Below are 26,786 nucleotides of genomic sequence, written 5' to 3' on the forward strand. Positions count from 1 at the left end.
CTCACACACCCCCTTCAAAAAAATATCCAAAGTGATACGATTTTTGAATGTGTGATTTCTGCTAATGTTGTTTTTAAATGCAGAAGCCAGCAGTTTGTTTATAGTAAAACTGAGATTGTTTTCCCATTTGTACTCCATGATTTACTGTGCCCTCCCCCCCCCCCCAGTCCATGCTGAATACATTTGGTTTGAGAAATACTCTGGTGCAGTATCTAATTTTGTTTAGCATGGAAATAACATACACCTTCCCCTCAAACAGAGGGGTCACTTAGACAAATACATTGCTAAGACTGAAATTACCAGTGTTTAATAAACCCACCCTAAACTGCTGTTTGGCAGGGACTTTTAGGCCACCTTAAGAACAGACGGCTCCCCCCAGTTATCTGTTCCATTGCACTGACCTGGTCTGTTCCTTGAATTGACAGCACCTGTCCAACAGCACAACCAAGACTTCTGCACAGCCTCCTCCCACAAAGAGTCTTTAAATATCCAGTATATAACTAGAATACCCCTGTCACAGCAAACTGTCAGGTTCAGTGATTTAGAATATCACCTTCCAAAAATGAGCTTAAACATACATTCTTATTTCAAGACAAGTATGTCAAAGTATATTTTATTGAAAGTCTCCAAACAGCCCACTAGAGAAATAACAGCATTTTTAAAAGAACTGTAAAGCTTCTAGCTTGCATTCAGTGTAAAAACTTGGAGGTATAAACAGAAGCCTGGAGTAAAAAATATTAAGTACATTTCCAATCCCATAGTGCAGAAAACCCATAACAATGGCATTTATTCTACATCACAAGTGTTCCCATGTTCAGTTCCACATATATCTCTTCTATATAAACTTTGATAACTTATGTACAAATAAGATGTCCAACATCTGTTCTTTAATATAAATACATTATCTTCATGACTGAAACATTACAACAAGTTTGATCAAAAGTATAGAAAAATCCATTTAACAGTTTTTCCAATGGCAGTGCCTTAAAAAAAAAACACACACCTTAGAATGATAAGTATTTCTTCCCCACAATACATTGCTCATATCACATGCAAAGTATTGCTGCATATGAGTCACTTGAGTCATAGCAATAAAGTCTGAAGGACAAGTGCAGGACAGCCCATTCTAGCAAGTGCTAGCCTTAAGACCACACGTAGCATGGAAGTAAATGCAAGCACTAGCATTTCCTTTTTAAACAAAAGGCTATTAACTTCAATAGTCTCTTCACTACTAAGACTTAAGGCAAATCAAGAGTTGAGAAGCTTCAGTTTGGCACTGAGTTGCATTGAACTCCCCTCCTCCTTTACATATTTAACAGATTAATATTTATTTTTAAAGGGCTGCAGATAGTTTTTGCTATACATATTAACTCTAATTCAGTGTGCAGTGACTGACCATTAACCTAGTTTAATAGCCCCAATTACAACGAGCTGATCCAATTTAAGTGACAGTTTTGCTATCATCCAAGTCTTCCAGCATGGATTTTTAAATTTGTACTAGAGTACAGAAAACATTCAATTTCTACCCTCTCAAAGTAACTATTTTATGACTTGCATCCATTCTTGTGGTATTGTAGAATTAAGCACTCAAAATACATTTGACAGAGTAAAGCTCAACTTTACAAAGGACAGCTATTTGCATTAAAATATTTTTATATATGAACATACACACACAGTAGATCAAAAAGTTGACAGGCATTTCTATGGCTTTTTTCACTGAGGTACTGCTGTGACATCCAGCAACAGGATACAAGTGTTCATATGGTATATGAAAGCCACATTCATGAGCTATACCATCAACTCCTAACAAGTGGCAATAGACTGCAAATCCAACTTCCCTGCAGGATTACAAAACTGTTTTCCCTTCTTTGTGGAGGGTCTCAGTGCAAGCTACGAAAAGCCTCAAAGGCAATTGGCATAAACTGGGAGTCTAGAATGAAACTCTCATTAAGAAAGAAAAAGTACTCCTGGCAAATCAGAGTCTCAGGCCATTTCCTACAGTTAACAGCAAACATTTGTGACTTAACACACCAAAGCAGCGAGAGAGTCTAGCACAATAGCCACACAGTTAGGCTCAACATGTAGTTAAGCCCTTGGGCCTGATGCCTAAGCATGCAGAGGCTTAGAACATGCAAGCTGCCATCATATTACTACAAGGTGAAGTTCTGCAAGCCAGAGGTGAACACTATCAGAGAAGATGAGGTTGACAAGTGCATGACTTTAGTTCATGCCATGGTAGACAAAATTTATGGTGACAACAGGTTTATTCCTCTGCTGTAACAAGATTACTCATGTACACACATTTTGTTACCACCTTCCCCTGTTTATTTCACATGTGAAAAGAGGAAAAAAATGCAGATGTATTAACAACTCCTAGTGACAGTGACTGCCAATCTTAATATTTCTAGCTCAAGGGGAAGAAGGATAAGATTGATGTCTAATAGATTCCTCATGATTAATATTGCATACATATTTAGTATTCCACCTTTACATCAGAAAGCATCCATTTTTTTTGTAGAGTGGCCATATGGCCACTCTGTCAAAGACTTCTGTTTTTATTACACCTATGCTGAAGTGTGTTGTTGCAACATTTAGAGTGAAATGGAAGTTCAAAATGTGTTCAGTTAATCATGGCCACTATTTTTTTCCAACTCAGCTTTTTTTAACCCCAMAAACTGACTAAATAGGCTGCAGATGCTTGCACAAGTTTCTTACATTAGAATATAGCAAAACTTTTAAAGCACAGACCTCAGCCACATAAATCATACTTTAATATATATATACACACTTTATGACATATCACCACTTAAGTCAACAAATTCATCATCCCTCTTGACYAAGTCATCTTCATCTTCCAAGTCTTTCCAAGTGCTAGTAGGTAAAGCTGGCTTGATAGATTGTCTCTGAAGTAAAGCAAATGGAAACAAGGATGACAAACGAGCAGAATTTCTCAGCATTGGGACAGCTTGCACATCTCGAGAAATAGCTTGACTATGTTCTTCATCCATTTTCACTTGCAAGCTTTGTACTTCCTCCATCAGGTCCAAAATCTTGGCAGCTGTGGCTATTGTGCCACCACCATGAAGCTGGGCTTCAGGAATCCATCGTAAATACCGTTGAGCCCAGACTTTGATTTCTGGCCCATCGATGCAAGGTAACAGAAGACCATGATAGTCAACAGGTTTACTATGCCAGCTATCATAGAATTCTCTGAAGCTATTATGAGGTTCATCTGAAGAATTTATGAACTTGCCAATTCTTTTGCCCAGAATGTTTTTAATTAAATGATCCGTTTCCTCCCTGAAAAATCCTCTCTTCGGAGAAGATTTCGTTTGTGTCAATGGCAAAGAAAGCTGCCGTTGATGCTTTAAGAGAGGAGGAAAAAAAGAAATATACCAAAATAAATATTGACAGGACTTTAGATAACATCATGAGGGAAGCAAAAAACTTCAAAAAGCAGAGTATTCCAAGATACCTTCCTTGCAATGCAATGCAACTATACTAAAGTAGTAACGCTGATTAGAGCATTTTCTTTGAAAAAAGAAAATGCTTTGCATATACTTAAGTATTACATATTACCAAATTTAAGCAAGTCACACAATAATTGAAGAGCAAATTTAGAATTTTAATCCAAGAGTTTCTCGTTGTTTTCCACCACATATAGGTTCTATACATAATATTGTCAATTGTGCTGGCAGGGTCAGCTGAGAATGCTTTCTACAGAACAGAATTTATCCCCTCTTACAGGAGAATTGCAATGGAGAAAAGCTACTACAAACAAGCTTTTGCTACTGAATTTTTGCTACTTTCCAATAATGAGATGGTCCATCCATTATCATCACTACCCCAGGCAATTAAAAATCACACACCATTACTCTTAGAGAAAAATTAGGGAACCAGTTAAGCCTGCTATGTCTTTCAATTAGGTACTTTGTTGAACAAAGATCACTTTGAGGTGAGTTGCCACAATATACTAAATATTAAGTCTCATACAGAAGTTACYACTACACTTGCACAGAAGTAGTGAAAGAAAACACTACATTCATGGTTATGCATAACCAAGTGATTTTTAACCTGAGAAGGGTGAAAGTTGCATTCTTAAGACCCAGAAGAGTCTGAGGTGTGTGTGCATTCTGTCAATTAAAACCTGGAGCCAGAGCTTCTAATGCAAGTACATTTGAAGTATGACTAAATTCTGCAAGATGTTCTTATCATAARAAAAAAAAAAGTAAAGCAGATATCTTACTTTGAATCGGGTAGGTTTCCGTTGACTCTTATCTGGTTTTGGCTTCTCTGCATAAAGAGGGTTGCTCAGCAAAGCCTGGGCCTTGGGCTCAAACTGTACAGACCAGTCCCACACAGTAAGAAATTTGAAAGGACCACTTTGTGTCTTGAGGCTTTCACCAGTCTGCCAAAACAAACAGGTCACAATTAAGGCTGCTAGAAAGGAATCCTGACCAAGCCAAGGTGAAATTAAGGAACATTTTTCCACAGAAGAGTCCAGAGTTGCAACAACATTTTTGATTTCTGTGTATTCAGTAGCTGGACAACACTAGCTTTCATGTCTGTATTCACTTGCATGATACTTCCCGTTTAAGACAATATTCAGTTTCTACAGTACAATTAGGCAGCATCATTGCAAGAATGCATTTCAAAGGCTCAAACTGATGTGATCTGAGAAAAAAATGACATTAAGAATTGGGAAGAACTGGGATTCTTCCAGTGCTGGGAAGGGTGAGRAAGGGGTATTAGGGTTGTGTGATAAGCTTCTCCAATTCTCTGAACTGTCAGCACTGCATAACTGCTTATACTTTAATTTCAAAATCAGCACCTTAGTCGATACAATGATCTTTGCATTTTTTAGGCTTTATGCTGCCTTGCAGAGAACACTTCTGCTATTTCCAGCTTCTTAGACTAGAGAAGCACATAACCAAGTGTAAAATAGCATTCAGGAAGTGTTGCTTTTGGAGCAGAATGAGTCTAACACAAGGCTGTTGAAGATAAGTTATTATGCAGGACAGAAGGATATTCCTTTCAGGTTAAGGACCTTCATTTTCATCTGAACACAATAAATGTGAGCCTAAAGCCACACACTCGAGCCAATACATTCCCCAGTTACCCCCATTTTGTGGGATGAAGCAAGTAATCAGATTTCCCACATCACATGTTGACTCAGAAGGCCTGAAATGGACTCCCTGCATTGAAAGTTGCTTGCCTTCACCTTGAAGGCTTCATCCATGTACAGCTAGTAAATTTAAGTGTCCCTTACTCCTTAGTCAAAACTGCTATCCAACGCATTGCACCCCCAAAATAACAAATCCTTACCGTATTAGTGTCTTTCTGATATTGCGAGTTGAAGAAGAAAGTGCTAAAAATAGGTATATAAAGACTGTCTGACAAGACAGTTAAGTAAGTTTCTGTGAACTCAAATGCTGGAGGATACTGTTGAACCAACTGCCAAACACAGTTTAACAGGAGCAGAAAAACAGGAGCCTAAATAAAGAAAATACTGCATCACTTTCAAGAAAAGTATTCTAATCATGCAAGCCATGTACTCACAGTATTTAGCACCTCTACATACAAATCTCAAAAGCATTCTGGTGAACTACAGAATTGCTGTATACAGCTTTAGCTAAAAAAAGTCTGAGCTATCCCTTGTCAATTTTTTTCCCCCCGAACAGTTGTTCRCAAAAAGATGAATGCTTTCTAACCTGAATTGCACTTATTAACTTGCTATGAAAACTGAAAGTCTGCAGTCTTTTGAAGTTAACAAAGCAGGCTGGATTAGTTCCGATCAAAAGCGTCTATAATCACTTTACAGCTACGATATTTATTCTGTATACCAATCTGATTTATTTCCAGAACACAGATGTATGAGACTGGAACAGTTTCAGCAATATTATATAAAACTAAACTCTAGCTGCAACAAGAATGTGCAATTCACTTATCGCCATGGGTCATTACATTTTAATGAAGTCCAAAAGGACAAGAGATAAGTTTTTCAAAAGACTCCTAAAGAGTGAATGGGAAATTTAAATTTTTTTTTCTTTTTAATTACCAGGACATAGTTGAACTCTAAACAAAAAAGTGATACTGTACAACATGCACCCATGAAGCAAAACAGAGACCCTCAGAAAAATTAGATTTTCTGGATTGATCTCTGCTTAGCAAACTTAAATAGTATTCGAGAAAATTAAAGAAATTGTACCTCCTCTTTGTCATTTTTATGCAAGTGGTTGCAACGATCCAAAAAGCCATGTCCTCCAGTTACCCACTCCTTCTGAATAAGGCTCTGAAATCCTGACTTTGTTCTGCTGTATGAATCCATCATCACTTGAACCAGACTGGAGATTACACAGCACAGATCAGTAGCACTCTCTTCTACAGAAAAGAAAAATTTGCATTGCTTCCCTGCCCCAAAGTTTTAGGAATGACATAATAAAAGCATTGCTAGCTTTGGTTAAGTAAACAAAATTGTATGCTTCTCTATACATTTAGAGTACAATTTCTTACAAATGGTATACCAGAGAAGTGTTTCCAATACTTGTTTTTGTAAAAACTAAAGGGTTTTTTGTACACTTTTACCAGGATAACACTTCAACAGTAAAAAACACAAAAGCAAATACTGATTGCTGTAACTTTGACCCCTGCTCCCTTTAGTCTCCCACCAGGCACATACTGCCCCATGCTACCAGGCCAATGATCCACTCCTACCCTTCCTATCCTGCATGTGCCTCCTCACAAGGTGTGGCTGAGGCTTAAAGTATCTCAAAACATGCACCACAGACTTGAGGTAACGAGCGGTTGGCAGCAATGGAACTGCCTCAGTAGGCAACACGTGCTCTCCATCCTTCAGATGCCTGCTGGGAAGCATCTTCTCCCCATGTTAAGCTTCTCAAATGGCAGTACGTGTGTGTGGGAAGCCTATATCAGTAATCTGAGAACAGGCTAAGGTTAACATTAAGTTTGTTTCTCCTTCTGATTAGTGTTCCCAAACCAGGACAAACTGTTCAAGATTTATACAAAAGTATCCTATTTCATGTACGTATTTTCAATAAATGCACTACAYACTACTCTGTCTCTAGAAGCAAAATTAAAGCGTTTTTCCAGAGAGTTCTCATACTTTAAGGAAAAACAATTTCAAGTTCAGCAAATGGTCTAGGAGACCTTTACTAAAATGATTTAGGAGACAAGAATGCATGAGAGGTAACATGACTCACATGCAAATTCATCAGCAGCTTTCACATTCACAACACCCTCTTAGTCTGAGACTATACTTATCCAGTTAACTGGAGAAAGCAATTTCAAGAGCATTTGAGGCTTAAGTACTTAAAGTACCAATGCTTATGAATTTTAGCAGCTTCTACCATAATTAAACTGACTGCTTAAGTCAGTTATTAGTTATTATCAGTTATTATTATGTATTTAGAGAGTAAAGAGAATTTAAAGATATAGGATAATCTCATGAAATTCTTACCTATAAGGAGAACATTTGTATGCTGTCTTTCCAGACATTCAGCAACTTCAATTGCTTTTTTCAAGAATCGCCTATTGTGATATAGGGAAAAATAAGTTGACATTTTAATAGTATCTTTACAATTAAGTTTCTCTCCTTGTTTTTCCCTAAAAGGAGTTGGAACTTCACACCACTGAAATTTGACTAGTCTTTCAGAATGACTAGRAAAACATGCTCAACTTGTATAAATGAGAAGTTGAAAGTTTGTTTTTGAGACAAGAGGTATCTTTACTTGGCAAATCAGCCTCGCATTTCCAGTTCTCTGTACAATCATCATATTATATTCTGGACTAGTACTGGCCACCACACAAACTGTTACCATTGGTTATGTCCAGATCTCTATCCTGGGAAGAGTCAGGATCACCACACTTATTTTTCTAATCTCCTATATAGTATATTTCTCCTGAAATACATCTGAAGGGCAGAGCGAAGAATCAGCAATTGGATCTTGTAAATATGGAGATGAAATTTATTCCAAAGATTATCAAACAAGGATGACCAAATGGGATCAAAGATCACACAAAACCATGTATAACACAGTTAGTTTCTAGTCCTACTTTCATAAAGTTGGTATTTTCAGCAAAAGCTTGCACACAAACGAGGATTTTTACAGCTGCTTAGGTCACTAAAAGAAGTTGACAGTTTATTTCACAAGTGTGGAGCTGTCAGATTCTTTGTTCTAGCATCTAAGCTAGCTGAAGAGGCATTTCTGACTGAGTGCGCCAAGAATAGGCTGATCCAGGAAATAACTGGATTCGAGTATGGAAATGACCAGTTTCAAAACAAAGCAAAGACAAYAACTTGGGCTGATATTTACTTTTAGTTACTTACAATTGTAGCTACATGACTGCTTTTCTCAACATACAATCTTCACTAGAACCTCTCTATTCAGCGTATTTGTAAGCTTCAGAATAAGGAACAAATAATATGGCAATATTTGTTGATAGTTATTTAGAATAGAAAGAACTAAAGCTGRCTGCAGATGACTGAAGAAGCTCTTCCTGATAGGAAGCTGATCACAAAATAAACTGACAGATAATTCAGCTAGTACAAAGTAACACTGAAGACAAAAAATAACTTCAATAATTCACTATAACAAGCCTTAAGTTAGCCAATACCATGCCAAGTCTTACTCACTGTGGACTGCTGAGAGAAGAAAAAAGAACTTGAGGAACAATCAGTAGAGGAAGGGGACAAAACTGAGAACAACTGTCATTTTATAAATCTGTGGTGGGCTAACATCTTGAGTACTGCGGTTCATCCCGTCCTAAAGGATATTATAGGAGTACAGAGAAGAATGGCAAGGCTAGTCAGAGACACGAAATCGGTTTCATGCAAGAAACAAATAGGATTCTTCAGTTTGGAAAGAAGGTGACTAAGAACAGTGGGAAAGTTACTGGATCTATGACTTTAATGGGTTTGCTGGAAGAGTTTTAATCAGAGCAATCTGCTGCTTCTCACATATTTAATGTGGGAAGCTTAACACAGTTCTGCCTGTAAGAATACAGGTTCAAGTTGCAGAAATAAGATATAAATGGGTTAAGTCTGTCTTATTTTCTTCCTTACTAGAAGTGAAGAATGCCTTTGTATTTCAAGAAAATAGCTACAAAATCCACTACAAATTCATTTAATAATCTGAAACCCAGAAAATCGTGTAGCAAACCTGATAATTTCTAGCCAGTTTGTGCTCTCCAACAATGAAAACCATTTCACATCAGTAGCCCAGAAATCTGTACTGTTATCTGCAAAAAATAAAACAAAACACAAAAGTTTGGTTTGTTCACACAAATGCAGTGCTAAACTGTTATTACAGCCATCTGTTGTATTAGCCTTCAAGTATGAACAATTTTGAAACAACCAGTGCTAAGAAGTCAATTGTAATCACTGTTTAAGAAGTGGATGCTCTGTTTATGCCTCAAATAGGAAGCAAAGTAACCTTACTAATGCCAATAAAGCTTGGTAGTATCATTGGCTTTTTAGAGAAAGTGTGCCACAGATTCACAGTAGCCAAACCAAGTGTGTTTTTCAACATGGAACAGGAAAAGAAGTTTAAAGGAGATGAACTCTTACTTCTGAGTTCCACTTTTCTTGACTTTAAAACACATTTTATAAAATACAACCCCTAGAGGTTGGGCTTTATGAAAGTCATTGCCATGGGAGCCAGACACACGAATGGGTTTTTAAAAGGCAGCTAGACAGATTTATATAGTATAAGACTAACTGGAAAAACTTTTAGATAGCTTTCATTAAAACGGAAGAGGAAAACTACATCAAAAAGAGGGAARCAAGACAAATAAGGAGGCCAGTATAACACCTAAGTTGGTACATTTATGGATTTTACTAGGTATTAGGATTCTTACAACTGGAAGTGCAGTCTCAGTCTTACTCTTATTTCTATTASAGCCAGTATTCAGAAACTGGAAGGCTTTCATAAGCTAATGTGGTCCACTAAAACCAGATTAGATCACCTTTCCTGCGTAAGCTACCAAYCTGGAAGCCCCAAATGTGACAATTCTATTACAACTGCATGATTAAAGGTACACAATACTTCCCTTCTTTGTTCTTGAGCTTCAATTCTCCATGCTTTTGTGTAACTTCCTATTTTCACCCCCCCAAAGTATGTCCATATGCTTCAGGTATTTACTCCCAGCACATACTCACTTTGTTTTTTTCTATAGCTCTCACCTATGATCCTTAAGTACAGATGTGTATATGGATTGTGCCTGTAATTGTTCTGCCTCCTTGTTTATTCCCCTTCATTCTGTTCAGATTTAAAATTCTTCTTTCCCCAAATCATTTCATCTTGGCCATAAAAACTAGTTGAACTCTGCATCTTAAGTGTTAGAGTGCATCTTCAAAGTTTCCTAGTCATTCTGTTCTCATTAGATGTGGTCTTCTCCAATCTTTTCCAACTAACTTCCCCAAATTCACTGTCTGACATTTAAGTAAAAGGCCTACTACATATTAGGCTCCCCAATTTATGCTCTTTCCATTCAATGTTATGATTTCTCCTTGTATCCAATCTCATGTTCTGCAGCTTRTCACCACCATTCAGAGGACACCTATCCACTCTGAACTAAGACAAAATTATAGTATCAATTTTAGTCATAAAAACAAACAAAAAAGCCAGAAACAGAAACATCCTACACCTCATGATATATCTAGAAAAAGGGACCCATCTTTCCTGCCTGTAAGACAATCAGGTTCCCCATCCTGCCACATAATCATATTTTATATACATATATATACATACATACATATATATATATATATATATATACACACACACACACACACACACACACACCTTACTAAGGTGTTCTTTAGCCCTTTTCCATAATGGAGAACTGCTTGATTTGGCAGTTATTTCCCAGCCAGAGTTAACTTCAAGTACAGCTAGAAATTTTAAAAGACAAAGGCATTTTCTGCTTGTTCTACCATTTAATCATGGTATTTTGCTTAAGAACATCACAACAGAGATGGAGCTTTTCTTTTCCTCCCTACTTTTAGTGTAGTAATACACACCAGTAGCATTTGAAGATCAAAAAAAGTTATTCATGCTAAATTGCTATCAGTATCAACTTATCAGCTAAATTCCACCACAAAAGAACCACACAGAACTTAAATACAGTCCGTAGGCTATGCTACAACAGTTATTTCTCACTGCTGATCAGTGCTATCATGTCCAACATCAGCAGCCGTAACTGAACTGTGGCCAGTGTTCAGCATGTTACAAGACAGGGTACAGCACAACTTGCACCTGAGTTATATAGTAAAGGGCTTGCTTTCCAAGATAGGCCACTGTGCATATGCAGTTGGACCTTCTTCTTCCTAGAGGCAATGCCAAAGTACTGTTTCATGACAACAAAATAGGTAAGGTGTTACAAGAGCTTGAAAGCCCAGATTACACTTGCACATGGCTCCCATCATTACCCCTTTCAAGAGGRCTCCTTACTTACAGAAGTTACTAGCACTGCAATGAGAATGATAGAATTTTAAACAAGTTCACACTTCAAATGTTTYAAAGTGCAACTAGTTCATAACAAGAGTTATGGTAAAAATCCATTAGCATTTAGTCTCAACTCTTGACATAGCCCAAAGGCTTACAAGCTTAACACTTAATATGCAATTTAAATGAACCAGGCAAGATTGAAAATCTCGCACATGATAGTTCAAATCCAGCTACTGTATAACTCGCATTTCAACTTCAGTAATTGCTCTAACTCTTCAAAAGCCACTTTCTGCTACTGCAACAGTTTAGCAAGACATTAAGTCTGAAAACTATAGAACTCCATTAACACACCAGTAATAAGCACAGCCTTCAGTTACATGTTTAGAAGACTGCTTTTAACTACAATCAAAAGCAAAACACCGAAGATAAGGACTGCATTCCTGAGACAAAACTTAGCATTGTTTTGCATCTCAGTCACTGTAGAGACTAAGGATTACTTTAAAGTTAGACTTACCTATCAAGAACAGCTGTTTAAATCTCATGTATGCAGTCTGGATATCTTGCAGAGATGGAAGGCTGCTGGACAGGTCATCCGTTTTCAGGAGCTCATAGGGAGGTTTACTAATAGTCTTATAGATTCTAAATCAAATTATCAAGAGATTAAGCTTTCTGCTTCAGACATAAAAGCAATGACTATTATCATTGGAAATAAAGATAACATGCATGATTTTAGAAATAGCTGTAAGACTAAAATATACACACTGAAAACCTAATCTTCATGCATTTTAAAATACTGGAAAGAAGCTTGCCTAAAAGCTTGTAACAGTTAAGAGCAGCAAAACTTGTTCTACTGAAATAAAAGATGCAATGTTTGGGCATATTTGTGGAGCTTTATGAACATTACAAAGATCACTCAGTTTTGTATTACTGTTTCTTTAATATGTATTGTCTTCAGAGGTGAATCCAGAAAAAAATGGATGGACAAGAACAGCCAAACATTCCAGCATACTTCAAATTTGTGACTTTTGCCAACTGAATTGCATTCTGACACTTAGTTGCCAGGTCTGTTCACAAAACACATGAATAAAGTAGTAATAATTTGGATGCAAACAAGAGTACACCTGCCCCTGTACTTCCCTACACTGCATATCTGCTAATTTTTCACCTTGGATTGAGGGAAGAGGAGGRGAGGTGGAGATGAATCTAGGCTAGAGGAACCTTTGGTCTGGATCCAGAACATCCTCTCACTAAGACTCCAGAAGCTGTTTATGAGTCAAGGACTCTGACAAATGTCATCCCAGATGAACATCAGTTTAGTAAACCTCTCCATGGTCATCATGACTTTGTATTGTTAAGATTTGGGAAAAGCTGCTCTAGCTTATACTTCAGAGTGAAGCCTCGCAGGCACTTAGCCAATACAGGACAAAGCAATTTGTTTGCTGTATCTTATAACACAGAAGCCTACTTTAAGTGAGAATTACAGGAGTCCACCTTAGAAATACTGATCAGACCTACTCGAGGATGCATCAGATCTTTGAAAATGAAAAAAAAAACATTCATAAACTATGACACTTGCTCCAAACTGAAATGAGCAGTTTATGCCAGAAGATCAAGCTCCACACAAACCTTTTCAACAAGAAAAGCTGCCAATGGTACACGCTCTGTGGTTAAGAGTTCAGATTACCATTACAATCACATGTTAACACACCCTTATGCACAATTTGTAGACATTTTTAAACATTAGTGGTTAACCACTAGTACTCCGTAACAAAAACATGGCCAGTAWGTTCAGATGGCCAAAGACAAGGGCCCAGAATATCACTTAGTATCTTGCAAAAGCTTATTGCTAGTTTTTTTTTACTTTCACATTTTGAAATAGCATTATAAAAAAGCCGTAAGTCATGTGAACATCCTCATTTCAAAAAGAAAATATTAGAGAATCTGCAGGAAGGGTTAAAAGCCTTTCCTATGCAAGTATATTTAACTTGAAAAATAATCAGAAAAGGCTAAGTGCCTAATAAAGCTACCATCTATTTTGTGCAACCAACAGACTGAAGCACAATGAGCTAATAAGTGAAGCAGTATGATGTGTACATACTGATCCAAATTAATCTATCTTGCTGCTGCTAAGAAAATCTCCCCAGAACTCTAAGTAGGTAAGCTAGAAAAAGAAGCAGCAACTCATTGTTGCAACTCCCAGCCAGGCAGCTCTGCTCTCTCCCTTATTAGCTTTGACATTTTTCAGACTTCTACTCAGCCCACTGACTCAGCTGAAACAGTGTCCCGTCTGCATTACACTTGAAAGCAGCAGTAGTGAACTACTAGATTGTTTCAGGCATCTTAGGTCACTTCTGATAAAATCATACAAGCACAAAAATCTAGTTCTGAGAGAGCAGCTAAGCTTACAGAAAGATTTAAAACTCAGCTTGCAAGTTAATGCTTAGTAATGAAAAGCCTGAACTTCACTTACTTGCAAACACAGCTGAACCCTTCAGCTAGTGATACTTTCACTGCAATTAAGAACTACAAGGCTTGGAGCTGCTTTGCCTAGMAATAAGCCAATTGCCCCCATCTACCCACAGTACATACGAATTCATCTAGTACATATTTCACAAATAAGCCTTCAGTGATGTGACAGTCCTGCAAGACTGACCAACGATGCTGTTAGGCCAAGGCCGTAAAGCAGTATCACTGTAAGAACTATTTTTAGATCTAGAACTTGTTTCCTGATGCGTGCAAGCTTAAAGACATAGCATATATGGAAAAAGAGAAGCAAGGTCCATACCAAGCAAAGTGTTGTGGACAGAATAGCTATTACTGACCCATCCAAGAAGGCTTTTTGCATTTGTGAAGTGCTGTCATCCTGTTCTTTGGGAAATGCAGACATTTTGAGAAGAGCAGCCCCATTATGGCAAGACCAACACCAAATCTGCAGAAAGACATTTATCGAGTAGTAATTGGTCAACTGTCCTGTACAAAGTATTTGCTGAGATTGACTAAGTCCTTAAAATAGATTTCTCCATTTGTTGAATGGAGACATTCCATTTGTTGAATTTTTGGTGTATCCAGTGAACACATCAGTAGCAAACCCATACATTTGCATCAGAACAGAATGCCTTAGCACACTGTTAACAGCTGCAAACTTTAAGCAGAGCTTTATGCATACACAGGAGAAACATAAGATATCAGATTATATTAAATCACTACTATCCAAACTCTGCTCATAARTGAAAGAGTCGATCAAAATGGCTACTGCCAAATTATGCTGGAGATGTGCCAAAATAAGCCAACTCTAAGTAGCTTTTATATAGTACCTATTAGTTTCTCCACATAGACATACATAGTGGTGGTGTTCTTAAGTTTCAGCCTCAAGATAGCTCACAAAAGACATTGTCATGCCTTCCCATATGAACTATGCATAAGTCAGTGTCATCTAGGCATATGAAATAAGATACTAAACGAAAACTCCACAACTAAACCAGACTGAGGAATGACTTGCTACAAYGACCACCTGCAACTACTTTATACTTACTAAGAATGTGAGTCACATCTCCTGCTTGCAGCTTTCAAACAGATCTTTAAACTCACTTTGAAACTTTAAGTCAGTATCCCTTTCATCAGGGAAAATTACAGAAGCCAAATTAGGACTTAATTATTTTRACTGTTTTTGGAGAGAATCAAGGATGTATATAGGTGACTTAAGTTTAGTCTAAGGCTACTCAGAGAAGGGAAATGAATCCAGATTAGTCTATAGTCTATTAGGATTAGTCTATAGCTTGGAGACAGCTTTAAAAAAAAAATCTAGTAAGGAAGTTAAAGKTCTTCGTTACCAACTTATATTAGTCAAGAGATGTACCTCAGAAGGAGGTAGAAATCATACAGCCACCATCAAGGGTGGAAGAAGTGGCTATACTGTCACCCCACCCCCATCTCAAACAGACTTTGTATAGCCAAGCTTCTTTTGACACTAGTTTCCCAAGAAGGATTTGGAAGTAATTAAAATTCTACAAGACCTCTGAACAATACAAGACACAGTGGCAGAGGAGAGAAGARAAAAAATAAAACAAACACCAAAGAAATCACACACTCTACAGGACAGCCACTGTAAGCTGTCATGTTGACTATTTGAGAACAAGTCAAACTACTTTGAACTGCACTGTCTGAAGCAGCAAATTAGGCAAGACAATGCAGCAGTATCTCCACCGCGGACCAATTATTTTAAGAGCCTGAAAAGCACATTGTTTTGGCATTTGCAAATTTGATACACGCTCACCAACTAAGGTAAGATCTCATAAATGATACTTGTTTGATCCTTGTTTCTACATTGTCTTACCAGTTCTTAAACTGCAGTGCTACATAGGAAGTCAAAGCCACCTTGCTACAGACAGCAGAACAGCATATTTAATTTCATTTTCCATCAAGACTGGTAGAACTAGTTTTTCAGTTAGGCTACTTGGCTTTGCAAGAATATTGCATCATCACAGCCAAACTATTACTGATATCCAAGCTAGCTAATTGGAGGCATTCATCTAGATCTGCGCAGGTATAGTCTTCAGCTTACTAAAACAGCATTAAACCCTACATCCTGCACCACCTAGATGTTAGTCAGATACTCAGTCTCATGAAAAATAGATGGAAAGACATACTAGTAGCATGTGCAACTACAGGACATYAGACATTTCATCATCAGATAGAGGCTGTGAACCAATAAGCCATGTATTTTGCTTTACACTGTTTAGGGGAACACAAGGAAGCTTTGTGTGCCTCTCCTTCCAACACTTATTTCTCCTTCTACAGATGCAGTGTACTGTGTCAACTGTTAAAAACAAATTCTGAAGTTARAACACAGTAACATCTAAAATAGCAGATAGTTTTGCTTTCTCTGTAACATTTGTTATCCTTCAATAATTCATGTATACTTACAGGAATGCCTCTGCCTTGGAACTTCAAGATACTCTCTTCAGACACACATATGGGAACAACAAAATACAAAGGCAACCTAAAATGACAAAAAGCTTTTAAATAASAGCTGAACAAAGAACAGTTTTTGTGCTCGTTTTAATGATTGTGAGTGCTCTAACCCACATGCTAATTATATTATTCAGTCTTATAGCTACAAAAAAATCTTTCCCACACAGTAACGTCATCTTCAAAACCCTCCCTCTATTTTCAGTTAGGTAAGGTTTTTTCCTCCAATCTTGAGCTGTTCATTATTTTCACTGCAACTCCCCTGCCTTTCCAATGCTGCAATTAAGTCCCACATTTAACTAATGTCTGAGACTGATCTTTGAAACTACTAAGAGCCTCAGAGAACCAAAGTAGTTTTAAAGATATCCTTATAATATCAGATAATCAATTTTGTTTCCATCCCTTGTAAAGTAATTTGCATCAAAATTAAAGGATATCATTTAGTTTAACTCAGTTCCCATTATTAGCCAGCACTACCCATGCTTAAGGCCCGCAGAAACAACTATATACTTCACCTCAGTTTGGATGTCTCAATACAGGTGTAGAATGAATAGTTAAAATTTAGTTCTATTTTGAAACTTTATTTTGAAGGTCTGTAAAGCCTTTCAGAATTGGTTATTAAACATATGTACTACACAAAGCTTTGTATACCTCTAAGATCACTGATACCACTTAGTGAAAGTGGCAGAACTATACATCTCTACTACTCCACTAAAGAAGATGCAATATAACTTCCATTTGGTCTTTTGCAGATATRTCTTAAACCAGTTACTCATATCATTTTTAAAAAACTTTTACTGAAAGTAACTCAGCTGCATGTAACTTGGAATTTTATTACAGTAAAAATACAGCAAAAATTCTCCCTGACTAATAACCAATGTCACAGTGTGCCTCATAGACCCACATATTTCCTGTGCCACTTAAGGTGGTATTCTCCAACCTTGAAGATGCTCAAAACTCAACTGACCAAGACCCTGAGCAATCTAATCTAATATTGAAGTTAGCCTAGCTTGAGCAGGGGAGTGGAGAAGATTACCTCCTGAGGTCTCAAACCAAGTTTTTCTATTAAAAAAAGAGTGGAAATCAGACTCCACAATCGAGTATAGTAYTACCTTAAATGCTAAGTATTAATTTCTACAAATACTACAGAGCTATATATATACACACACACACCCCCGCCAAAAGTTTACTATTAGTCAGTGCAAGCTTACTTTTCGGACACTCTGTAGCCTTCATTGGTGACTACTGCTTTATATTTCACATTCCCTTTAGTCCGTTCCAATTCATCACGCCAGTCCTCAAGAGTATCAAACATCATAGTTTGGTTTCTTCCATCTGTCAGGTATCAGTTATGTTAGTTTTGCAGAGTATTAGTTACTTGCTAACATGAATGTATTCCTAACGAAAAGTAACTACTTCACTTAAGTGAGTAAACAAATTCCTGTGTACACAGAGTCTTGAGCCTAACATAATACATGTTTGTACACCACATTGCTGTATAATATGTCGCGTTTTAGGCTAGATGTGAAGAACTGTRGAAGTTTCATAAGGCCGAGTTAGTGTCTGTAGGAGAAGCTTTTCTTGAAGTTATTAGCTGAAGCAATAGTTGATAGAGAACATCAGAAGAGATCAGATGGAAGCAAATAGCTTTGTACACTGGTGTAGCTGACAGCTGCCCAATTACACACACTTAAGGACGAAACTGGAAATCATACCAGAAGTCTCTCTGCAATTCAGATATCCCATTTTATTTAATGCTCATTCTTTCATCATGGATAAGAGTTCTGCACTGAACAGAACACTTCAGATAAGATAAGAATGGAAAATTGATTAAGGTCYCAGTCTTCTCAGCTGAGATTTTCCCCTGTATTTCCATTTAGCTATTTCAATTACAACATCAGGTTAATTTATCTACACATATCAAAACCATATAATTCATGAAGTAAAGACAATAACTTTAGATACTGATCATAATTAAGCATTCTATAGTACCAGCTGGTGCTGAAAAAAATAGAGATAAAGTTTCTACAGAAGATACAATGGCAAGTTTAAACTTTCCACAGTGAGAAGATATGGCAGATGAAGAATGTACAGCTGGAAATACAGAATGATGTTGCCAGGTTGTAAGGGACAAGTTAAGATCTGAAGGATAGACTATAAGAGACAAGATCAGTTTTTGAAATCGACTTGGTTTGTTCTGTAGAAAGCTCAAAGAGTAAGAAGTAGGCATTTATTATGGAAGATTTAAAATACGAAAGAATTTGGCACAATGCTTCRATGTTGCTATGGAGACTAGGCTTCTCCATTTTCTTAGTCTCYGCCTGGAAAAAGCTTACTATCTTCCTGAGGTTTTTCAAACTGAACACCAGTTACAGCTGAAGCTCTACCTTGAGCTAGCAATATGCCCTTGCAGCACAGGCAACCAACACACTCTTCATCTGCATTAGGAAAAGCATTGCCAGCAGGTTGAGGAAGACATTCTTCACCTCTGCTCAGCACTGGTGAGACCACATACRGGGTACTGTACTAGCGAGCCCAGCCCTGTAACAAGACAGGCATGGGCTGACTGAAGTAAGTCCAGCAAAGGCCCATTAAGATGAAGGGCTTGGAGCATCTGACAATGATGAGAGGCCAAGCAAGCTGAGACTGCTTAGCCTTAAGGTGGTTCAGGACCATCTTATCAATGTGCTTAAGTAACTCATAGAGGGGAGTAAAGACGACTGAGCCAGACTCTCAGTGGTATCCAATGAGTGGGCAAGAGACAATGGGCACAAATTGAAATAAAGAAAGTATCATTTAAACATAAAAAAACCCACCCACACACTACACACACTTTCCACTGTGAAGACATCAAACACTGAAACAGGCTGTAGAGTCTCCATCCTTAGATATTCAAACCTTAACTGGTCACAACCCTGGTAAACCTGCTCTAGTTGACCCTGCTCTGAGCAGGGGTGTTGAACTAGACAATCTTCAGAGGTCCCCTCTAATCTCAAGAATTTTATGATTCTATGAAATATGATTAATACTTTGGGTACCTCAAAACTTCCCCTGTGAAAGGCAGAAGTGTTTTTGTTGCACCAAGAATCAGAATCATAATTTAAGATAGCACTACCACYACAGCTGAATTCAGAACTATGAAGTGCTAGAAAATGCACTGACAAAACTTTTAAATTTTACAGCATATTTTGTTATTCAGCGAGATTTGATCAAGTGGGAAGACAATGTTATAACTTAACTATCAGCTGTGAGGAAGTCAGACACTACTGGAATCTTGCTATGCAAATCAGCACTTTTTTTTTTTTTGCAGCTGCCTGGAAGAAGCAGATTGCCTGAAAGTAAGAGCAAAAAAAGGACATCCTTTCTGACAGATGCCACTGTAGTTATCATTTAAGAGAAGGAAGTTCACTCCAAAAAAGTTTAGAAAATAGAGAAACCAACAAGACTTAAGATATGAAAGCACATTGATTAGGAGCACAGGCTAAGCATCTTTCAGACTGTCCACAGTAAGTTTTTAATCCAGTGATGCTACTCTTGCTTGGCAATTTCTGTCCATTTACATTAAAGTACATAAAGATCAGCAGCAGAATTTTTAGAAATTTTTAAAAGCAAGACTAAAGGTGCATAACAAGTGAAAATGAGGTAAATTAAGTTGTTAAGAGTCATAAGACAAGCAAAAAATTCAGATACTAAATATTCCAGACTGCTTAGAGAAGAGTGTGCAACAAATACAACCTAAAAAATATAAAAATGTTTACCTGTGTTGTTTGGGGCAGCTGATGCATAAGAGAACAGAAACAAGCGTTTAAGCAGCTTAGGTGTCTGGCTGTGATGAACTATGCCACTGACGATCTAAGAAAGGACCAACAATTAGCACTYGAATGTGGACAAATAAGTCGTCAATGTAAACATCATAACTTCTTAATCATCTCTCCTGGGTTTTGTATAAAACTGTTCCATGGGTTTTGACAAAATAAGATAGCAATGTCTCCTCTGTAAATCTGATCTTTATTACATTAGTATATTGCACAGAACTACCACTAGAAAGGAAGGAACATTAACTACAAAAGTGAGAGAGAGAGAGAGATGAAGCATCTTGACACTTCAAGATTTTCAAGTTTCTCTAGGATATCAGAACTCAAAGAAACTCAAGCATCTATGAGGTCTCAAAGATGCACAAAAGTAAAACTATTAAAGTATTATTTCACTTCACTATACTTCAAGCATTAATCTGCTTCTCCCAATGCCAGAAAAGTTTTCAGGTATTCATTAGGAAGACATTTATGCTACCACAATATTTTCATGTTTGCACTGTACCAGCTTGGACATCAGTTACATACTGGTGAAGGCCTTTAGTAAAGGTTTTGTTTTGCTCACGGTCAAAATTTAAGTTCTTACACAGCGAAGTATGTCTCTTCTAAAGGACATTTATAGTCTTACAAATGAGTACTGTTTTAAGGCATTTGGGTTCTATTCCCAATAGCTGAAAACTGACTSTTAGATTTCTCCCTTGTCTGCCAAATACTATGCCTACGCTACTCAATGAGAAGCATTACATGTGTTCAACTTTTGGAACTACTTTTATTTTGCATTTTATTATTTAAATAAAACTATTAGCCTCCCAGCTTGGAGTTCACTTAATCTATCAAAAGAACTCACATTCTCAAGAACAACCTTGCTCATATATCAGCAGTTAAGGCCAAAATCTAATAAAATAGTACCACAAATAAACACAAAAGATTTAAATATTTGCTTGAGCTGTGGTTAATTTCATATAGTGCTCCCAAGCTCCAGTTCTCTTGGAAGTCCTTTTAACTGCTACACATAAAGACATTTAATGAACACTGTTAGCTAAAAATAAGCTAGTCTCCTTTTGCTTTCCTTCTTCATTGTGAATGACCAGGAAACACTTCAACTTTTAGGGATCTCTCAAAGCAAGCTTCCCATCCTTCCCTCATCCCTACAGTTAAATCAACACCCAAAACATCAAGCTTATTAATATACTTACTCTTTTTACTTCCTCTTCTTTTGTGTATCTGAGGCAGAAGTGAAATACTCTAAGGTCTTTACAATAGATAATTAGTTTCTCTGGATATTTTCTCAGTTGTCCAGTTAGAAGTTTCTTTTTCTCATCATAAACTGCAGAAGTAAAAAGTCTAAATAAACAAAGAACTTTGCCATCACTTTTCAAGCAGGAATAGCTTTATCTTTTCCAGAACCTCAAGAAAAGAATTCAAGTTCAAGTCAAAACAACCATCCTACCATACAGGCTGGCAAGCTCTTGTGCTTATACACTCAGTATTCCACCCATTYCAAAAAGGTCCCACTCAATCTACCTCCTTCAAGGTAGAAACTGAACTTACAGAAAATCAGCTATTCAGAGACCACTTCTGTTCAAGTTTAGACTGCACAGTAAATCTAAAACTTTGATTGTGCAATAGAACATAATTTACAACTCTGAGTTCATTCTAAATTAAAAAATCCACATCAGAATGCCTTCAAGAGAACCCTTCACATACTTCTGTTCAAAAAATTATCATTTTAGCATCTTAAAGTGCTGGCAGCTAGGCCACTGTACAAGAAACCAAACAACATCCCGTAACTAGTCTCCACAGGTCTCTCCCTAGCCCACTCCATCAATCCACACCACAATTTCAATATTCTTAACACTCTTCTAAACACCATCTTTTCACTAAAGCCTTCCCTACTGTTTCCATATTACTACCCCACTTCCCATTTACTTTTTTAGCCATACAGGTATACCTTTAAGTYCTGTAGCAAAATACTGAGTTCACTATTTACTTACAAAGTAAAATCTTGCTTCTAATTTCCTTTGATGTTTTGAAAACATTAAGAATCTCATAAAACAAAGTCCCTTAAGACAAACAAAAAGTATTTGGGGGAATTTGGTACCTGAACCACTTTGTAGTGTGACTGCTCAAATTAAATTATTCCGCATATTCCAATGTTTCCAACTATTTCTATAAATAAGAAACTTGTGCACTATTCTTAACCAAACACACTGTAGATTACACTTTCCTTTGCTGTTAATCATGGCTCAATTCACTTTTTGAAGCAATTGTTTTGATCTGTCCTAGAAAGATACTTAACCATAAAAATAGATTTTGACAAGCTTGAAGGATGAAACTGAGTTCTCTGACAGATTTCTTGCTTGTCATTTCATCATTATACATAACTGCAGCTGTTTTTCCTAGACTATCCAATCCAAGTTTCAAAAATGAAAACCACCATTTTCTTAAAAAAAAAAAAAACACAACCAACCAAACAAACCCCACATAGATATACAGACCAAAAATGCCCTACTGCTAATGCTCGTATGTTAAACAAAGAAAAAAAAAAAGACCTACCTCCATAGATTTGATCTACACATTGCAGGGTTATGTCATTTTCTCCTACGATCTTATTTTTGAATTGTGGCTCCTATAACATGAAAAAAAAAAAAGTCTCATAAGTCTAATGGCACTAAGCAGCAGCACCTTCTTATCAGTAAACAATGTGTTCAGTATATCAACTTTACTTCTTATAAACTCAGCAAGGCAGAACACTGAAGAACAGTTAAAATACAGATGAATTATGCCTGCATTTTAAATTTTAAGGTTCCAACTGTGCTTGCAAGGTGAGCAGTTAAGAATTTTTGCTTTTCAAATAATTTCAAAGCACATACCTCTATTGAGGGTCACTTTTCAAACTAGAATACTTGTAATGAACAGGAAATATGGTAATTTGACGGAATCCAAGCCCYTTTACAAGTTTCCTTGCTGTGAAAACCAGCCAGGAAATAGAACATCTCTTAAGACAAGAAGTATCCCAAGAATATTCCAACATAACAGTCAGATTTATCACTAGGTGAAACAAAGACAAACACAATTCTAACGTCTATTGTTTTGTCAAACTTGAAGTGATTAAAGCTCCCCTCAATTTATTAGTCTGCAAATTCAGTGAACAAAAAATGCATTGGAATAATGCCATCGTTATTAACCAGTATGTTAATTTTACTATCAGAAAACTGATGTACACTACATCAACAAATTAAGTTTTACTTGATGACAACTATGAGCAGAGTTAACCTTATTCAAGTTATTTCCAAGTCTATGCCACTCTGGACAAGTGACTCACACTTAAATGTTCACAGAAATATAGCTGACTTGATGTGTTACTAACCCAGGATTTACAAGTTAGTAATTCAACAGAACAAGGTCACCACCAGGTTTAGARTAAGTCTCATGATCTGTGGAAAGGGCTTTAGAGCTTTGTCCCAAGGAACTCCAGAACGCCCACTCAAAATTTATGTGGCTGCAGAAGTCTCAGTTTTCAACATTCAACCCCCCAAAGCTTTAAACTTCTGACAAAAGTTTCTAAGGGTAAGTGCTTCAAAGCATATTCTTCTCATTCTTCCCTGACAAGACCACTTTGTGTTCTTGGAAGCCATGCAGTAGGCTGTCCTTCTCTGGTATCATCCCAAATGGACAAGACTGTAAGGCATGCTTGAGCACATCCAAAAAGGAGTGGAACTACCATCCCCCTTTAGGGCAACTCAGTTTGAGCATCCAGAAAAAGAACTAGATTCAAATCATTTCTAAAAGCAGKGGGGGAGGAGGGTTAAAAACTTTGTCTGCTCAAGAGCATCAAGTTCTAATGTCCTTGCAGTTAGCAACAGCTGACCTTAAACATAATAAATCTGATTTATTAATCCACATGGCAAACAGACAATTACCTAGGGTATTCCCACTGAACAGTTACCTACTCAGTCCTGTAGAACACCCAAACGCTTCTGCAGATGGGGGTCCAACGTCCAGTCAGACAGACATTTTACAATCTTAGAAGCACATGTGGCATTCATACTTTTGTAATTGCTGCCAGATAATAAGTATCAGAAGTTGCACAGGTTTAACTAAACTTTACATTTAACTTTTAAATCAATCCACTCTTAACTTTTGCCTTATATAATTACTAACTCACAAGGAAGAGTTATAAACTACGTTTAACTTTGAAGGTCCGAAATAGGCCTGCACTTTTTTTTTTTTCCAAACTGAAACAGTTAGTTAGAGCTTGAGGAAAGATCTATATAGACCAAGCAGATGTGAACTGATCAACATGACTGTGGCCTTTGATTTTCTATAGATTTATTTTCAGTCTTTCTTATGTAAGGGAAAAGGATTATATAGTACAAGAGACTACATCTTCAGAGCCTGTTTGGTCACAACTAGGAGACTTGTCTTCCTACATTATCATCTGAAGCAGAATCTTCATCAAGGAAAGCAATCTTGAAGTTTGTGCATATGAGTTTCCCATATGTGCCACGATTTGACCCATCTTCTTGTATATACTTGTACACTGTGTTTGCTTCACAAAGCAGCTGTTCACCTGTACAAAAACAAACATTTAGCTTGCAGCATAACTGACAGCATTAAAACATATTTGAACTATTCCTCTTAAACTCAATGTTAGCTTGCTGACAGCTTGTCAAGCAGTATCTGTTACAGAACAAGACTAAACGGCTTCTGAAATCAGTATCTTGATTGCCTTTCATGTTACCATCGTTACTCAGGATGGACTGAAAACCTATCCTGTAGTGTTCAAATGAACATGATTAGAAATTCAATGACCAGAAGCATCCATACCACTACCTGCTCTACGTGGCAGAAGAACAATGCATGGAGTTACAAATCAGGAGTCACCATACATGCACCTTCTCAAAAAAAGCCCAAATCCCACTGAGGAATAGATCATATGGTAAATTAACAAGCTGAAAACCTTCCTGATTTTCCTTACTGTCAAACTCTTTGTTAGTTGATTGATACAAATACATCATGGTTACTTCTTCCACAGCATTGACCTGAGATTCTACTTTTTACAGATTCCAGGATCATTTTAAGTCTTCAAACACGTTTGCATAAATATTGGCCAATAAAGCATATATCTTAAAGTTAAAAGAAAYTGATTTTCAAGTTTAATACAGTATTTACTTCAAAGACAAGTTTTAGTAAGCTTAAACAGCTAGATTTGCCGCCTTTTACACAGATTGCAGAAAGCACCACCACTATGATTCTAAGCTTTGCTTATACYTTGTTAGTAACAGTAAGCTCATCCTTCCTGAATTGCAGAGCACTAACAGTATTTATAAAAAAATCTAAAAGATGTAAATTTTAAAAATCTTAACAGTAAATGAGGTATAGAAATGCCTAAATAACTCAAAGTAGAAGCAAAGCAAAGCAACTTAACTTCAATTTTCTACTTATCTGTCTGTTTCCAGGGGGAAAAAAATGACTTTATCTTTAAGAAGCAAAGCAGACTACAGTATAGACACAGTTCTCCAAATGCAGGTTATCTGAAGATATTGTACTCCAAGAAAGTTATGAAAACTAATTTTTCTAACARTCTGTGCAGATATATATATTTAATGCATTCAACCTGCATAGCTTTCTCCCAAAACTCTTTTTACTACTCAGGACATTGATGTCACTTGAGTTTGCTGAAGCAAACAGATGAGAGGTTTTTCTTTAATTTTTATATATATATATATAAATATATATAAATATATATATATATATTTATATATATAAATATATATATAAAAAAATATATGTTTGTTTTCATATATAAAAAGCATTTACTTTTTAAAAAATTCTAATTCTAAATATGCAACAGTTACCTGGTAACAAACGAGGATTTACTTCCTTTTCTATGGGTTCCTTTATGTGTATTTCCTAGAGAGAGRGAGAGAGTCATTACTTATTTGCAAAGATCTTGCTCCAACACATACTGTAAATAACATTCCTGTACTAACAGCCTCTCAAATTCCTCATATTCTAGCAAATAGGAACATTTAAATTCATGAGTTACTTCAGTTTCCAGTATGCTCCTTTCCTACTCCAAGCAGATAATCACTTAAGGTCAGTAGTCTACAGCTAAATAATTAATGTTTTGACACCCATAAGTCATACAGTTCTGAACACAAAAATAGGAAACGCATTGTTTGCATACATAACAGACAGAAATAAAAGCATTACAGATGCTACTTTGCTCCTTTAGTACAAGTAAATGGATCAGCTTAAAGTCAGTTACACTTTCAAGTCCCAAAGCTCATTTATAAGCTTCTCCACACAGCTCAAAGATATGACTTGACATGTTTCTAATAAACCTTTCACAATTTTTAAAGCTTTGCACTTCATTATGTTTCTAATTTTCTTATATTATGTATTATTCCAATCAAAGTATGCAAGTTACTTAAACAGCAATACTAAGACCACATGGAAAAGGATTTCAGAATCTCAAAGTCAAGAGGTAAAATAAGTCACAGGACATACTTGCTACTGGACTCAAGCTGCA

At 36.7% G+C, this 26,786-nt stretch overlaps 1 protein-coding gene across 1 annotated transcript in view; it reads right to left on the reverse strand.

Annotated features, from left to right (window-relative positions):
- Positions 1–579: 579 nt before the first annotated feature.
- MTMR12 (myotubularin related protein 12) overlaps positions 580–26,786 on the reverse strand; it is a 37,698-nt gene continuing 11,491 nt past the window's right edge. The window contains exons 2-16 of the mRNA XM_085297692.1: positions 26,110–26,164; positions 24,682–24,821; positions 22,805–22,877; positions 21,445–21,575; positions 20,195–20,288; positions 17,648–17,771; positions 16,392–16,467; positions 14,291–14,397; positions 11,983–12,107; positions 9,180–9,258; positions 7,478–7,548; positions 6,209–6,381; positions 5,326–5,493; positions 4,247–4,408; positions 580–3,365 (exon numbers count right to left, since the gene is read on the reverse strand). Of these exons, the coding sequence (XP_085153818.1) occupies positions 2,790–3,365; positions 4,247–4,408; positions 5,326–5,493; positions 6,209–6,381; positions 7,478–7,548; positions 9,180–9,258; positions 11,983–12,107; positions 14,291–14,397; positions 16,392–16,467; positions 17,648–17,771; positions 20,195–20,288; positions 21,445–21,575; positions 22,805–22,877; positions 24,682–24,821; positions 26,110–26,164 (2,154 nt within the window). The 3' untranslated portion in view covers positions 580–2,789. The remainder of the gene's footprint in view (positions 3,366–4,246; positions 4,409–5,325; positions 5,494–6,208; positions 6,382–7,477; positions 7,549–9,179; positions 9,259–11,982; positions 12,108–14,290; positions 14,398–16,391; positions 16,468–17,647; positions 17,772–20,194; positions 20,289–21,444; positions 21,576–22,804; positions 22,878–24,681; positions 24,822–26,109; positions 26,165–26,786) is intronic.

This window comes from Rhea americana, unplaced genomic scaffold, assembly GCF_003343005.1.
Source record: "Rhea americana isolate MKP2758 unplaced genomic scaffold, rheAme1 scaffold_13, whole genome shotgun sequence".
Classification (NCBI taxonomy): domain Eukaryota; kingdom Metazoa; phylum Chordata; class Aves; order Rheiformes; family Rheidae; genus Rhea; species Rhea americana.